The sequence below is a fragment of the Castanea sativa genome, chromosome 4 (assembly GCF_040712315.1).
Source record: "Castanea sativa cultivar Marrone di Chiusa Pesio chromosome 4, ASM4071231v1".
Lineage (NCBI taxonomy): Eukaryota > Viridiplantae > Streptophyta > Magnoliopsida > Fagales > Fagaceae > Castanea > Castanea sativa.
The window spans coordinates 29,300,057-29,316,282 of record NC_134016.1 but is presented as its reverse complement, the minus strand read 5'-3'; the positions used below and the strand labels follow the sequence as shown (position 1 = coordinate 29,316,282).

Below are 16,226 nucleotides of genomic sequence, written 5' to 3'. Positions count from 1 at the left end.
TAGCTAAACTTTGTCCTTTTTGTAATGTAGTTACTCATTAGTTCTGAATTTTATATTAAAAAAACTATTTGTTGATTTTTCATAGTTCAGATCAATTTGGTTAATACTAAAATTTATATATTTTTTCGATTTGATAAAATCTGATAAACGAGTTGACATGACTGATCCATTTGATAAACAAGTTATGTTGGGGTTGAAAAACTTTGACCTATTTAAAAATGGGTTAGGTTAGTGTTGACCCATATAGTTGAATGCTCATGAGTTGACATGATACGAACCCAACACACGAATACAAATTGCCATCCCTAGTGTTTGGTATGAGGAATTCACATTATCCTAGTATTCAAATTGTTGAGAAATTATAGATTTATGGTGATCTAGATGTCTAGAAATGTTTCTATTTCTATATTTGGTTTAATTTGGAATCTAATAAAAATCATAAAAATATGAGCACTTATATTTGGTTTATTTTTTTGAAAAATCTTATAAGAATTATTTATGTTTTCCAAAATAACATTTGATTTGTAAATTCAATGCCAAGCCTTTTTTTAACTTTTCTCTAAATAAATTATGAGAAAACAAATATAAACTATAAATCATAAAAAAAAATTAATAAAACTATAATATAACATCTTTTAAATGACATTTATAATAAAAAATTTATTTAAATTGATAATAATTTTTGATTGGTTAAAGGGTATGGAGAATGGGTAAACTTGTAAGTTTATACAAAATGTAATTTTATCTAGGCATAATGAGAATGTGGATATTCACTTTTTAAAAAAGGGAATCCACGTTCCCACAAAATGGCATTGAGTGAAAATTTAGATACTTTTGGAATCTAATTCCCTAATGTAATTTTCAACTAAATGTATAAATCTTTTAACATCCTAAAAATCTTAAAACATTACTTCATACCAAATGTCAAGTGTTGATTACATTTTTCCTCATAAACTGAACAAGGGAGTCAGTCTTATGATCACACAACCCTAACAAGGCTCTTCAATCAAGTTTGATCAAACAACCAACTTCCTCAAGAGCACCCAAAAATAAAAACTACACAAAAATGGGGAAAATAATCTAAAATACTAGAAACACTAGTGCAAATCCCAGATGCTATTCGAATGGAAAGATGCTTTTTTCTTTTTTAGCGAAGAATGGAAAGATGCTTGATTCTTAATAATTTAATGTTACTTTGAATTTAAAGCCTTAATTGTTTAAGTTCTTGAGAAATTAGATCTCAGTGGTTGGTATGTTTTGACAAACTAGTTAATTGTTAGCATTTAATGTAAAATTAATAGGGAGAAAACAAAAGGGCAATTACACTTTATCACCCTAAATTATACCATCACTTACGTTTGTGATGCTGAATTTTCAAAATACATGATTACTACCCTAAAACATAACATGTGTGTCACTTTTCATCCTATCGTCAATTGAACTGTTAACTTAAACTGAAAAGCATGTCACATGCAACTCACATGACCTCTGCATGTGCATACATGACACCACATGAAGAATATCAAATTTCACCAGAATGGTTAAATTTGTTAAAAACAAAATTTTAAGGGATTGAAGAGGGGCAAAGTGCAATTTCCCCATAAAAAAATTATCATGTGGTCATTTAATAGCCAAAGTTTAGAGAAAATCCAATTAGATTTTAATTGGATTCTCAATTTTGTGCCATGTGTCTCATTTAATTTTTAATTTTTGTGGCAAGTGAATTACTGAATGCAAAAATCAAAGTCTAAAACCAATTAAATTATAAATTATATATATTATATGAGAAAACATTACATATTTTAGAAATGTATGGTTTTTAAAAAAGTGCAATCTAATATTATGTATAATTTAAACCTTTTCTAAAAAAAAGTATAAGTTGAACCGTATAATTGTGATTATTTTCAATTGTACCCGTGCATATGCCCGGGGCTACACACTAGTTTTGATAATAGGTGAGGCCTCATGCGGAATGTTAACTAATTTTAGAATGCTTTATAATCCTATACTGTATATATATTTAAAGCCAAAAGCGATAAAATCCAATTAGCTTTTAAATTAAGGTTGCGTTTGGTTTTATGTAAAATGTTTTCCAAGTGTAAAATATTTTCAAGTGAAAATATTTTTTGAAAAAGAAAATATTTTCAGGTGTTTGGTGGTATTTTAAAAAATACTTTAAAAAATATTTTTTAGTGTTTGGTTGTGTTCTTGAAAATACTATAGAAAACACATTTTCTACTTGTTGCTCACATTTTCTCAGCTTCCAAACAAATATATAACATCATTTCTTAGTAATGAAACACAAAAGAAACAAAACCCAAAAAAAAAAAAAAATCATCAAATCCGGTCAAATTGAGAGAAGAAGGAAGAGAGAAAGGCGACTGGGTTCGATCTAGAGGCGAGATCGCGCAACGGAGGCGAAGGCAAGATCACATGGCGGAGATGAGATCACACAGCGTTGGAGTCGATCTTTGCTTGTCGGCGGTGAGAGGCATGGTCCCAACGGCGGTGGAGTCGATCTCAAGTTTAGGTGACCGGCCTCTCTCTCTCTCTCTGACGATGGGCGGCTCTCTCTCTCTCTCTCTAACGGTGGCCATTTACAAATAGTTTGTAAATGGGACCTTTTTCAAATTGATGTCAAAAATGCATTCCTTAATAGGGATTTAAGTGATGAAGTGTATATGCAACCTCCTCCTAGTCTCTTTGTTAAATCAAACAAAGTTTGTCACCTTCGACGTACTCTTTATGGCCTTAAACAAGCTCCGAGAGCTTGGTTTACCAAGTTCAACTCCACCATCTCTCGCTTGGGTTACATTGCCAGTCATTATGATTTTGCCTTATTTCTTCGTCGCACCGACAAATGCACCATTTTGCTTCTCCTATGTGTGGATGATATGATCATAACTGGTGATAACCTCAGTAGCATTCAAAAACTCAAGAATTTTCTCAGTCAACAGTTTGAGATGAAAGATCTTGGACAACTCAGTTACTTTAACCAAGCTTGGATAATTTTCAACTCAGCAGTTTGGATAATTTTTTTTTTTTTCTGGAAATGGTTTGAAGGTAAAATAGATCTGTAATCTATTTTACACTTCAACAAAGCTCATTTTACAGTCAACAGAAATGATTTTTCATTTGACCAAATTTTTCATGTGCAACCAAACACACAGCAGGGTGTAAATTGTTTTCCCAAATCCATTTTTAGCCAAAATAAATGCAGCCTAAATTTCAATTTAAGTCTAATTTCACACTGTGATTCCATTTTATTTTTTTGATTTTTGTGCACAATGATAATATTTACTCACCTAGACAAGTACTCGAAGAAATTTTAAAGATAAAGAGTTTTCTTAAAAAAAGAGCATGCGCAACTATCTAGGTGATTTTCTATCTATGACTTAAATGTTGTTTGCTTCTATTTAACCAAAAATTATTTGTTAAGAATTATTTTATTACATTCAATTCTCTCTTGATCTGATGATAAAAAGCGCTTATTAGGAGTGGAGGTTAAAAACTCTCTCTAAAAGAAATCTCTCTTATTTAATCATATTTCTAAAAAAAAATTTAAAGAAGAAAACAATGGAGTAGAAATTGTTGTAGTTTTCAATCTAATGCAATTTTCTGTTCTAACTACAATATTTCATATTTCATATTAATTACCACTTTCCTTAATCAATTAGCAGTTATTAAAAATTAAAATACTATAATTAATTTTTTTCTGAATAAAATACTATAATTAATTTTATCAACATATGGAGGTTCCTAGAATGTTTAAAGTACGAGAATCCATAATGGTTTCAATGCTTCACTGACATGCGGAAACGTGCAAGTTGTACATCAATCTTTTCTTTTCTTTTTTGATGGGATGTTGTACATCGATCTGATCCCTGATTGTTGTAGGAGAAATATTACAAGAATCTAGAAAAATCACAGGTTAATCATTGCATTAAAAACGCTAGACACTAAGAGCATCCACAGCAGTGGAGCTAAAAATTTAGCTTTTTAGCTCCACAAAAAGTTACTTTATCTATTTTACCTATTCACTTTACAAAACATGCTGCAGCAGTGGATCTATTTTAGCTTTCAACACAATAAAATAATATAAACATCACAATAAAATAATATATCTACTACAATAAAATAATATATCCAATACAATAAAATAATATATCTACTACAATAAACAACAATCACAACTACCCGCAACCGCAACTGCAACCGCTGCCACTACCGCCGCCGCCACCGCAATTGCTACCACCGCCACTACCACTGCCGCCGCCGCCGCCGCCGCCGCCGCAACAATCTTTATTTTTTCTTCTTCTTCTATTTATTCTCAAGAATTATATTTTTCAAAAAAAAAATGTTACATCCACAATATTTTTTACAATACTTTCACGAGAATCATAACAAAATCTTATATGGAAAATTGTTACTAATTCTAATTTGATCCCGCCACTAAAATTATATTTTTACTCACCAATATTAGCTAATTACTTAAAAATTTATTGTGAAAATATTGTAAAAATATTTTTAAATTGACATGTCTTATTCTTTGCTTTTCTTTCATCCGTTTCTTTTCTTTCTTTTTTTTTTTTTTTTTTCTCTTGCATTTTGTCCACCACACACTATCTTCCATTCCATCCACTCCTTTTTTTTTTCTTTACTTTCCCCTTTCTCCAAACCCACCCTCACTCTTTCTTTCTGCCTCCAGCCCTCTCGTTTTCTCCTCTCTTCTTCTTTTTTTTTTTTTTTCATCTTCTACTTGATTACCGTACAACCACAACCCACCGTGCCATCAAATCCCATCAAAACCAAGAAGAAGAACAAAACAAAAACTTAGAAAAATCAACACAAAGACCGAGGGGCACGATTTTAGTATCGGTGGACGAGACCCATGCCCGATACTCTGTCCGATTCAATATCGGTGGACGATACCTGCACCGAGGGGCACGGTTTCATGGTCTTCACTGACGAATCGAGCCTTAACTGATACGGACCGCCCGATTTTGCTGCCAACGGCGTGGCTCTGTCCTTCACGATCGAAATCGGAGCAAGGCAACACAGTGGATTCAACACAGCCAAACCGAAACCCATGCCTAATACTCTGTCCGATTCGGTACCGGCCGACGAGACTTGCGCCAATCATCTCTCTTGGCTTCGATCTCATCGCTCTACTCGTGGGTCTGAGGCGGATGGCGGATCGGCGGCGTGGGTCTGAGGCGGATGGCGGATCAGTGGCGTGGGTCTGAGGCGGATGGCGGCGTGAGTCTGAGGCTGATCGGCAGTGGGTCGGTGACGTCGAGCTTCGGAGTTGAGAGAGATGAGGTTCAGAGAGATGAAAGCTTCAGTGCACAGAGCACAGAGATGAGAGTGACTGAGAGAGAGACAGAGACAGAGACAGAGAGAGAGAGGCTTTGAATTATTTTAATCAAACCCGAATAAAATAGTATTTTTTTTTTTATAACTTTCAGCTACAGTGCTCATGTATTGATACATGAGCACTGTAGCGCAAAGCTAAAAAAATTTAGCTTTGCCTCCACTGCTGTGTATGAGATTTTGTGGTTTGAGTGGAGCTAAAATAGCAATATAGCTATTTAGCTCCACTGCTGTGAATGCTCTAACATATATAGAAAGTTGTTGTGCTATTACTCTTAGGTGTATAAGAATTTCCTTCTCCAAAAAAAAAAAAAAAAAAAAAAGGTGTATAAGAATTTTATTTTCCCTACAAGAAAATTCAATTAAATAAAGAACATCTAGGGCAAGTTTGGTTGCCTGTGAATCAAAAGTGTTCGTATTTTATATAATATTGCATTCAAGATATCACTCACTTTGTTTATAGGATGACCCATTTGTACAGATTAAAGATAATACCTCACTTTGTTTATTTATTTATTTTTATTAATAATAAAATTTGTTGCATCACGTATGACAGTGACACATGTCCAGGGGCGTAGCCATAAATTTTTATTTGGTGGCACCAATTTATGATACTAATTTATTAGCTTATAGAAACTTCCATAAACATGCACACGCACAAATATTTATACACACATATAACTTAGTATTCTCCATAGTGAATTCTTAAAGTTTTCTTTTTAATATAAGTAACCAAATTATCAACCAAAATGAGTAAAAAATTTTTAATTGAACTAATGAAGTATTCAATGATACGAATGATTCAAAATTTTAATAGACACAATAACACATCTTACAATAAAAAAAATGAATGTGAGAAAGGGAAAAAAAAAAATTCTCTATAACACTAGACCAATTTGATAATTTTTTAAAGAAAATTATTGAACTAGCTCAAATATTGGGGGGTCAAGTCTCATTTTTGTAAGTTAATAATTAAAACATTAAATATTTATATATAGTATTAAAATAATTTTAAAATTTTGGAGGAGAGGGGGCCACCCCCCAATTTATTATGAATTAATAAAAAATTTGTGATTAGGATATAAAATAAAAGGATATTGTGGGAATGTTTGGATTGTCCTAAAACCGCAGTGATTGGCTCTGCCCATGGGCCATGGCTGACTAGTAGAACCACCCCCACCAGCAACGCATATTATGGGGTTCTTTGATTTGAGAAATTTATTAGTTTACACAAACGTAGAAACCGAAGGTAGAAGCACTCTTCAGTCATTATTGATGATTCATCCTCCAATCCGACCGTCCTCTCATTTGTCACTGTCGAAGAGAAGCGTGAAGAGACTGAACTCTCTATATTTCTTGCTGCTCTTCTCAATACCTCCCATCATTATTATTAGTTGAAGATGCGTGTATTTTTTAATCATAAACTTATAAAACGTACGCAGTAATTTGCGGAAAAATAATAGTAGCTAATAATATCTGTGAATAGTAAATACTCTGTATATTTGTCACTTATAAATAGAGTTAATATAAAATACTGTGCTTTTAAGCTTTAAACAATCACAACAGTCTCGTGGGTTTCAATTAGCTCAACTGGTAAAGTTTTTAATAGTTGAATAAAAAATTTGTGGTTCAATCCCCACTTACACCAAAAAACAATTAGTGTCTTGGTCTCCAACAAAAAAAAAAAAATTACAACATTCTCTAAATTCAATAACTAAAAACAATCCAAGGGAAAAAAAAATTTTTGAATTTTGAAGGTAGGGATAAACGGAACCCCATGTCAACAATTAAGAACAATCCAAATTTAATAAAAATTTTGTAAAAAAAATTGAAAGCATAGTTAAGTAGGGAGAGACTTTAGAAAAACTTACATGGGAATTGGATTTGTTGATCTAACTAGAGAAGTTGTTGTCCTTGAAAGCAAGTAATTAAGAGGTAGAACTCATGTGAATTTCACTCCATAAAGAAATATTGAGGATTTATATATAAACATGCAGGAATTTCATTAGGTATAGATAGAAATTGGTGCTTCTTTTTCTCTTATATCCAATTGGAGGTTGCATGCTAGTGGAGTGTTAGGATTTACTCTTACTGTGCTATTGTGTTCTCTGTTGTATTGGATTGGTTGCTGTTTAGAATAAGGCCATTGGTTGTATTAGCTGCTAATATTAGCTGCTATACTATACTAGTTAATTAGGGCCTTAACTTTGGTTAATTGTAACTGCTGTTAGTTAGGTTGAGGGTTAGTTAGGTTAGCCAGTGCAGAGTTGAGGTAGTTAAGAAGTGAAACAGGGAGAGCACTCTTGTATAAAGGCTAGGATGATGATCAATAACAATTCAGGCAAGTTATCACTGATTCAATCTACTTCCTATCTCAATCCTCAATTTCCTTATCTTCTCTCTATTCTAGAGGCATAGCTGTCCTCGAACTCAGCTACAATCAATTCCCATTTTCTTTGAAATTAGTTTGTTATCCTTGCATGGACTATGGAGACCATTATAAATTTATAATTGTTATAATCCCATGAGGAACTTGGTGGTGGTGTAATTTAACCCCTAATTTTGGGATGAGCACAACTTGATAAAAAAATTATAATGATAATAAAAATCATAGCATATAAATTATAAAACCTATTGATAAGAACAATTCATAAGAAGGAAAAAGAAAAACAATAATAATTAACTTTCAATCGATTTCTGGATTGAAATTCACGCTCATAGCCCTGCGTATAATCATGCGTCGTTTTCTCACAAATTAAAAGGAATTTTTATAAGGAAAACACATACTTCCATCCATTAAGTATTGTTTAGGCAAGTGATACCTTAGCATTAGAGTACTTGTGAGTAAAATTAAATTCTAGCTGAATTTTGTGATAGGCTCAAACTTCTTTAGTCAAAATCTGCCTCCTTTAGGGTCCGTTCGTTTGGGGTGAAAATAGGGAAGATGGAAAATAGAGAGAGGAAAATAGGGTGAAAAATATTGTTTTCCACTGTTCAGTTAGGGAAGGAAAATAGGAAAGAGAGAAAACCCATGAGAAAGTTTTCTCTCCGGCCCATATTTTTTTTTCTCCCAAATCAGGAGGAAAACCTGGGAAGAAAAGTGCTATAATAGCACTTTTATAAAAATGCTCTCTTCCCACCTTTTTTTTTTCAACGTTCTCTTCTCTCTCTCTTTCTTTTTTTCTTTTCTGTTTTTTCAAAGTGACCTGATCTATTTTTTTTCAACATTCTCTTCTCTCTCTCTCTCTCTCTCTCAACGTGACCTGATCTTTTTTTTTTTTTCAACGTGACCTAATTTTGTAACCACCTTTTTGCTGGTTACAAAATCCTTTGCCCAATTAAATTTATATGTACACTATTATAATTTTTACATTATAATAATATAAATTTATATATATGATGAGATAAATTTTATATTATGTAATGAGTACAAATAAATCTATTTCTTACATATTATGTAACAAGTGTATAATAGTCAATTTATATAAATTACATTTTTCATCCTTCCCTTTTTCTCTCCAACCAAACAAAAGACTTTTCCACTCTCCTACTTTTCCACCCCTCCAACCAAACACACAAGAGGGAAAACTAAATATTTTCCATCCTCCCACTTTTCCATCCTCCCACAATTTTTCATCCTCCTACTTTTCCACTCCTCTAACCGAACGGACCCTTAATTTTTTAATTAAGTTGGATATGATATCCTCTTTCTTGTTTATTATTGTATTAAAGTAACATCACCCACCTTGACATTTCTTTTATTTATTTTTGGTTTCTTTTCCACCATTATAAAATGATTATTATTTTTCAAAATTTTAATATAATATAACACATGGAAAATTTATCTCCAACATGGTTTTTAAATCCGGACCAAACCGTACGGTCGGACCGGATTGATCGAAAACCTGTGAACACTTCGGTTTTTTAAACTTACTAAACCGAAAATTCCATTTTTGCAATAAACTCCTTGAACCGCGGTCAAACTGTGCGGTTTTCGAAACCAAACACGGGTTTGCCGATTACTTCTCCGGAAAATTTCACAGCAAAAGTGATGATGAATAGTTTCGGTCTTCATATAAAACGGTTTCCCGTTCGCCAGATCTATTCTTTAAAGAAGAAAGAGCGAGGCAGAGAGAGAAAGAGGTAGAGTGAATGAAGACCAAACCTGTAAAAGAGAGACTTTGTTGTTGCAGATTTTTGGAGGAACTGGAGAAGACAGAGACAGAGAAGTGGGGGAGAGGAAGAGACGAATATTGAGAAGTGAGTTTGGAGGACAAAGTAAAGGACTGGAAATGAGTTTATCAGATTGCTTGGAAAACTGTATTAGATTGGCTTTTTTCATTATTTATTTAAATTACCATTAGTTTAAACTTAAAAGGCCAATGTTGAGACTTGGCCTAGGCCCCAGGTGACGTGATTATGAGTAGTGATATTTGATTTTAATGAGTTGAAAATTTTATATTTTTATTTTTGCTGATTCAGCTTTTTTTTTTTATACTTTTTTTTTCCTCAAAAAAATAACCTCTCTTTATTTACTTTAAAGTATTATATAAAACATTAAACATACCAATAAAATAATCATTATAACTAAATACTTGAAAGATTAATTGTAATTTTAATGTATTGTTTTATGCTTTATTATTTTATTATTTTTTATTATTTAAATTTGTGATAATATACTTGAAAATTATTTAATTTCTATATATTTTTCATGTCAAGATTTCTTATTATTATATTATATATTTTATTATTAAATGATTTATGACATCATTACAGTCCAGCCTCGGTTCAACTTTATAAACCTTGAACCTCTTATTTGTCCGGTTCTAGTAACGATCCAGGTTTCAAAACCATGATCTCCAATCACTGTGAAACCACCAACCAGAAGTTAATGTTATTGTGCTACTAGAAGTTTACGTTATCTCCAATGCAAGAGTGTATCTTTAGTGGCAGATAATAATTTGACAAGATGAAAGCATGTGCATCCTTAGAAGTAATTGGCAACAATGACAAAATACTAGATCCAAGGGACTCATCAAACTAATGGAAACTTGTGATTAGGGGTGGCAAATGGGGTATTTTGGTCATTTTTTGGGTTTTGGGGATATTTTTATACTTTTTCGGTTTCAGGGGTATTTTGGTCATTTTTTAGGTTTTTGGGGGGGTATTTTGGTAATTTTTAGGTTTTAGGGGTATTTTGGTCATTTTTTGGGTTTTGGGGGTATTTTGTAATTTTTCGGTTTCAAGGATATTTTGGTCATTTTTGGGTTTCAGGGGGTATTTTGGTCATTTTTTTAGGTTTTGGGGGGGTATTTTGGTCATTTTTTGGGTATTGGGGGTATTTTGGTCATTTTCTAGAAATTTAGATTTTATGTTGTTTATTTAAATTTTAGATGGGTTTTAGTGGGTATTAGTGGATTTATCCATTAAGACCCTTATAATTAAATAACATAATGGGTTTTTACCCATTTAGCCCAAATATTCAAATGGATTGGGTAAAGACTTATCCAAATTAGGTGGATAATGGATGGAATCATAGATATGGATAAAAATTACCACCCTTACTTGTGATTGAGCATCTTCTAATCTCTTGGAATGGCCTTGAGAAATCATTCTTTGCCCAACACTCTCAGCGTGCAATTGAAAATGGTGTGTATAATAGTTTATTGATTTCAGAATTCTCTAATTAAAATTTTAAGTTCCTTTAGGTTAATGTGAAAGCGTCTCCATAAACTTCAAGAATAAAGGATTTTGTGATCTGGAAAGCTAATTGAATTTTGTTTTGATATTTGTGTTTCGGTATAAAATAGATTTTTTATATATAAAAAAAAAACCCTATAGCCACGTTTTATAAACGCGGCTATAGTCAAATTATATACATATATATATATATAGCCATGTTTTAAAAAAGCGGCTGTAGGTTGAAGACCTATAGCCGTGTTTTAAGAACACAGCTAAAATTATTTATATAGCCGCATTTGTTAAATGCGGCTAAAATAACTCATATAGTCGTATTTGAACAAACGCTGATGTAGACTTGTCGATCTATTGTCACAATATATAAGCCATGCTTAAAAGCGCGGTTATAGACTAAATGGACCTATAGCCACATTTTTAGGAGGTATAGCCCTGTTTTTAAAGCGTCATTGTAGACCAGTTGTTTTTGTAGTGACAACACATTGATATGAACAATTGAATAAAAAATTGATATTTCATATTTACGTTTTTGTTGATATGAAAATTTTTTTCCTTATCAATTTTTCTATTCAACTGTTGGTATCAACATGTTGTAGTAGCACAATAACATTAACTTCTAGAATATATATAAAACATGCTCGACGCCTTTGAAGAAAGAGATATTTTTTTTAATTACCATTTGATTCTTAATCCCTAATACTCTCTCTTCTCAAATACAAACTTTGTTCCACTTACGAGACACTGCAGTTCACTTGTAGTAGGTGAAATTGGCAATGGGAATGATCTGATGAGTTTTATTGCATAAATTTGGGATTTAGACCAATGTTAAGAACTTTATTATCACGCCAAAGAATGTAGAGATGTTGCTTTAATGTAAGCCACTTGATACTCACAAAATTTATATTGTAAGCTCAATTTCTCTAAATCTTATTGGCCCATAGTCAAACAAGAAATAAAACTTGTTGGTGGTTGTTACTTAATTTAATGTAGTCATTACTTTTGGATGGTTGACTTCATATTACATTTACATAATTTAACATTTAAACCAATTTACCCAACTTATCTACTAGCATGATTAAAAAAACAGATCAACTTGTGAGTCAGACAGGTTGATCAACCCAACTCCGAAAAAAAAAGATATGGATCAACCCGTTTTTAATGCAGGTAAAAAAATCTTGGGTTCGGATTTGATTAATGGACCCGAGTCTAGTTTTGGGCCAAAAAAAAAAAAAGAAAAAAAGAAGAAGAAGGAAGTTTGAAAAAAAATTAAGAAAAAACAAAAATTGATAGTGGAAAACAATTGAAGAGTAGAATGGGTTTTGGGCTTGCCCCAAAGCCCAAATTATGCAATACCCAATTCAAAGGTAAACCCATCTCACAAAAGAATCCATAAACCCCAAACCTAGGAAAAGGGTTTTCTCTCTTATCATCCAAAACCAAAAGGTTTTGTTTTAAGCTTCAGAAATTTCGCTCGCACTCATATCGTCGCCTTACCCTTCAGGTGCGCCTCAAAACCCATTAATCTACAATCTCTGAATCAGTTTTGTTATTCTCTGTATGTATTTATGTTTGTATGTTTGTTTGTTTGTTTCCCGAGAAACGAATTCTCTTAATTCCTTGTGTTTTCTCATATATAAATCTTAATCTTATGTTGTTGGGTTTAGATTCAGTTTTAGTTTCACACCGTAATTGGGTCCTAAAAAAGCTTCGGATTGGTCCCGAATTCTCTGCCTTTGCCTTTATTATCATAATACGATTTTAGATTTTTTTTTTTCTGTGATGTTAATGTTACCCAAGTAGTAGTAATAAGTTTTGTGACAATTGCAGTCTTATGGCAATGTTGTGGTTACATATGACAATGTTGTTAAAAGTGACATTTACTTTCTGGAAAAAGTTTGGCTCTAGACGGGTTTGGAGCTATCTTCCTACAACCTACTATGTGGCAATTGAAGAGGCCATCCTTATGTAGGAACAGATAGGTCCAAACTGGTTTGGAGCTAATCTTTGTCTGGAAATTATTGTTTCACACTTTTTGGGGTCCACTTCAACCCACAATGTGCACACTTTCACACCAATGCCCGCATTTAACATATGATACATGATCTGTTCAGACAGACAATGTACATAGAGAGTGATACAATCAAAGCCCGCCCTTTTGCGGGTGTGAATTAATTAAGTGCTTGTTTCATAAGTCATAACTAACCCCAAACGGTATATTTTCAAAGTATAGGGCTCGTTTGATATGTGTGCTTAAACAACATTTTTCAAGTTTAAAAATTTTTTTTGGAAATACACGTGGGTTAAAAAATGTGTGGAAATACGTGTAATTTTATTTAAAAACTAAAAATTGTTATTTGAAAACATGTACCAAACACCCCCTAGATTTTTTAAACTTCGTTTTTTTTTTCTAGGTAAATAACCTCTTTTTAAATTAAAAAAAAAAAAAAAAAACTTGTGCCAAACAAGCGCTTAAGAAGCCACATTGTTTTGTCACCCTGATGCTTGGTGTTAGGGATGGGCTTTGTAGGACAATAACTAGTTACTAGTACTTTGTTTTAAATTCTTTTAGTGGTAATTGACAAGTGGTGGTTCTGGTGATGGTTTGTAGGGCTATATGTTATCTTCAATTTATCTTTATCTAATTTGAAATATATATCTGTTCAGTATTCAGTATGTTCATCAAAGATTATCCCAAAATAAGTTTATTTTAAAGGTCCCTTTTATTTTATTCTATTAGGTTTCATTTTAAGTTAATATATTTCCTTACATTTTAAATCCCTCATGCACATCACTCTTTTTTGTGCCAGTTGTTAAACCAGTTTGTCAACATGTATTCTGCAAGGAGGAAGATCAGTAAAGCTGAGGATGCTTCTCTCACTGACATGGAAGAGTTGGTTACAGAGGTTGTTATACTGGCTTCTATAAGATTTTCCTTAGGTTATTGCACTTGACAGTCCCTTCCAAATGTTTTGGCATCTGATTGTGCACTTTATTTATCATCCCTGCAGGCACTCTTTGATTTGGAACATACCAACCAGGAGCTGCAAAGTGACCTGAAGGATCTCTATATTGACTCTGCAGCGTAAGTATTTTATATTGCACCATATGTAGTTCTAACCACTTGCTTTTGGTTCTCTGCCTTATAAGTGACTAGTATTCTTTCTTTTCTGTTATAGTCCAATCGATGTTGGGGACAGAAAGACTGTTGTTGTCCATACTCCCTATAGATTGAGGAAAGCCTTCCGCAAGATTCATGTTAGGCTTGTAAGAGAGCTTGAGAAGAAGTTCAGCGGAAAGGTGAATGAAAATGACTTTCTATAATTTGGTTGTCTTACAATTTCATTTGGGCCTTTGGTCCAACACATTGCCATTGTGGAAGAAACTTTAATTCATACGAAGTTAAGGACAAACAACCCAGTTTGGTAGAAATTTCTTTGACTCACTAACATGATAATTTAAATGACCATCCATGTGCTTTTAATCACAGGAGCAATTTAATTGTTGTCAATAACTTAATGGGTAATGTGATTGAAATCTATGCAGATGGTCATTGAATCACCTTGTAATAGGTTGCAAGATATCTCTCCAAACTGGTTTTGAAAAAAAAAAAAAAAAAAAAAAACTTTTTTTTCCAAATAATGATTTTTTTTTTTTTTTTTTTTTTTTTTTTTTTTTTTTTCTGACAGTATCGTTTGAGATTTCTATTTTCCTGTCATTCTCTGTGCTCCCTTTTTAATTATATTCTCTTGTGTGCTCTTTCTTTTGTTCCTCACAGATTTTTAGCCAGCCACTTTAAATTTTTCTGTTTATATTATTTAACTAGCCATTGGACTTCCATGTAATTATGTGGAACCATTATCAAACCGCATTTTTTTGATATACATCTTTTTTAAACATCACATTTTTCTAAGCACAACATTTTCAAAAAACTGAAAAATAAGCTGTTTTCCTTTTAGTATATATATTAAGGTTAATGGTGTTGATATTCTAGTGATTTTACTCCCTTTAAAACCTTGCAGAATGTGATCCTTATTGCCACCCGGAGGACATTGAGGCCACCAAAGAAAGGTTCTGCTGTTCAACGACCTCGCAACCGCACACTCACTGCTGTGCACGAGGCAATGCTGGAGGATATTGTATTGCCTGCTGAGATTGTTGGGAAGCGTGTCAGATATAGACATGATGGATCCAAGATAATGAAGGTGACCACTACAGCCACATAGCAAGCAAATTACTTCTTTTGGTTTATTGTTGGGAGTTGTTTATACAAATTTGTAACAAATTATAATATGAAGATAAGGTTTGATTTTGATTTGGAGAAGATTAGTGAATAGTATGGCATCTTAATGTTTTCATTACTTATCCAAAAAAAAAGAAAAAAGTATGGGATATGATTTTAATGCAATGGTTAGAGTCAGCTTGGTTAATGTACTGGTGATATGTTTTTTACATTTAATTCCAGTATTTATCCAACAATCATGCTTTTGTGGACAGGTTTTCTTGGATCCTAAAGAACGAAACAACACTGAGTACAAGCTGGATTCCTTTGCTGCAGTTTACAAGAAGCTCTCTGGCAAAGATGTTGTGTTTGAGTATCAAGTAACAGAGGCCTAGAATGGCATTTTTGAACATTAACCAAGAACTCTGAATTCAACTTTCCAAAATTTTGTTGTTGAGTTTGCTTAGAAGCAGGAAACCTTAGTGATGGATATTATTTTCACCATTATGATATGATTTATGTTTTGTGGTATGGTTATGACCAAAATTTAGGTGGTTTTATGTAAATCATTCTCTTATATGCAAGTGTACTTTCCTTCACTTTTTTGTTTATGATGGAACCTGCCGACCTTTTTTGTTATATGAACTTGACTTTTGCCTTGGTAGGAAGCTCAATCTGGCTTTGTTCGCAGCTGGACTAGATGATTTTTGTATAATTCTCGAAAGGCACCTAGTTTGGTAGTAATTGTGCTTGGCTTGGAAATACCTTTGTACACCTTGAAGTTTTCTTCATGTGTAGTTCCCAGATGTTGGGATCACTTTTGTTTTGCATGATTTGACAAATTTCAGCTTACACATCAGCATTTGCACGCTCATGTACATGAGATTTATTGAGTAAAGGTTAATTAATGGTTAGTTTATCCGGATTTTTCTACTAA

General features: G+C 32.7%; 1 protein-coding gene across 1 annotated transcript; it reads left to right on the top strand.

Moving 5' to 3' along the window:
- Window positions 1-12,452: 12,452 nt before the first annotated feature.
- LOC142631263 (small ribosomal subunit protein eS7z-like) lies at window positions 12,453-15,888 on the top strand. Its single transcript, XM_075805392.1, has 6 exons — window positions 12,453-12,571; window positions 13,878-13,973; window positions 14,079-14,152; window positions 14,247-14,367; window positions 15,090-15,272; window positions 15,565-15,888. Exons 2-6 carry the CDS (start codon window positions 13,899-13,901, stop codon window positions 15,682-15,684), a joined length of 573 nt encoding a protein of 190 aa, XP_075661507.1. The 5' UTR covers window positions 12,453-12,571; window positions 13,878-13,898; the 3' UTR covers window positions 15,685-15,888.
- Window positions 15,889-16,226: the final 338 nt, after the last annotated feature.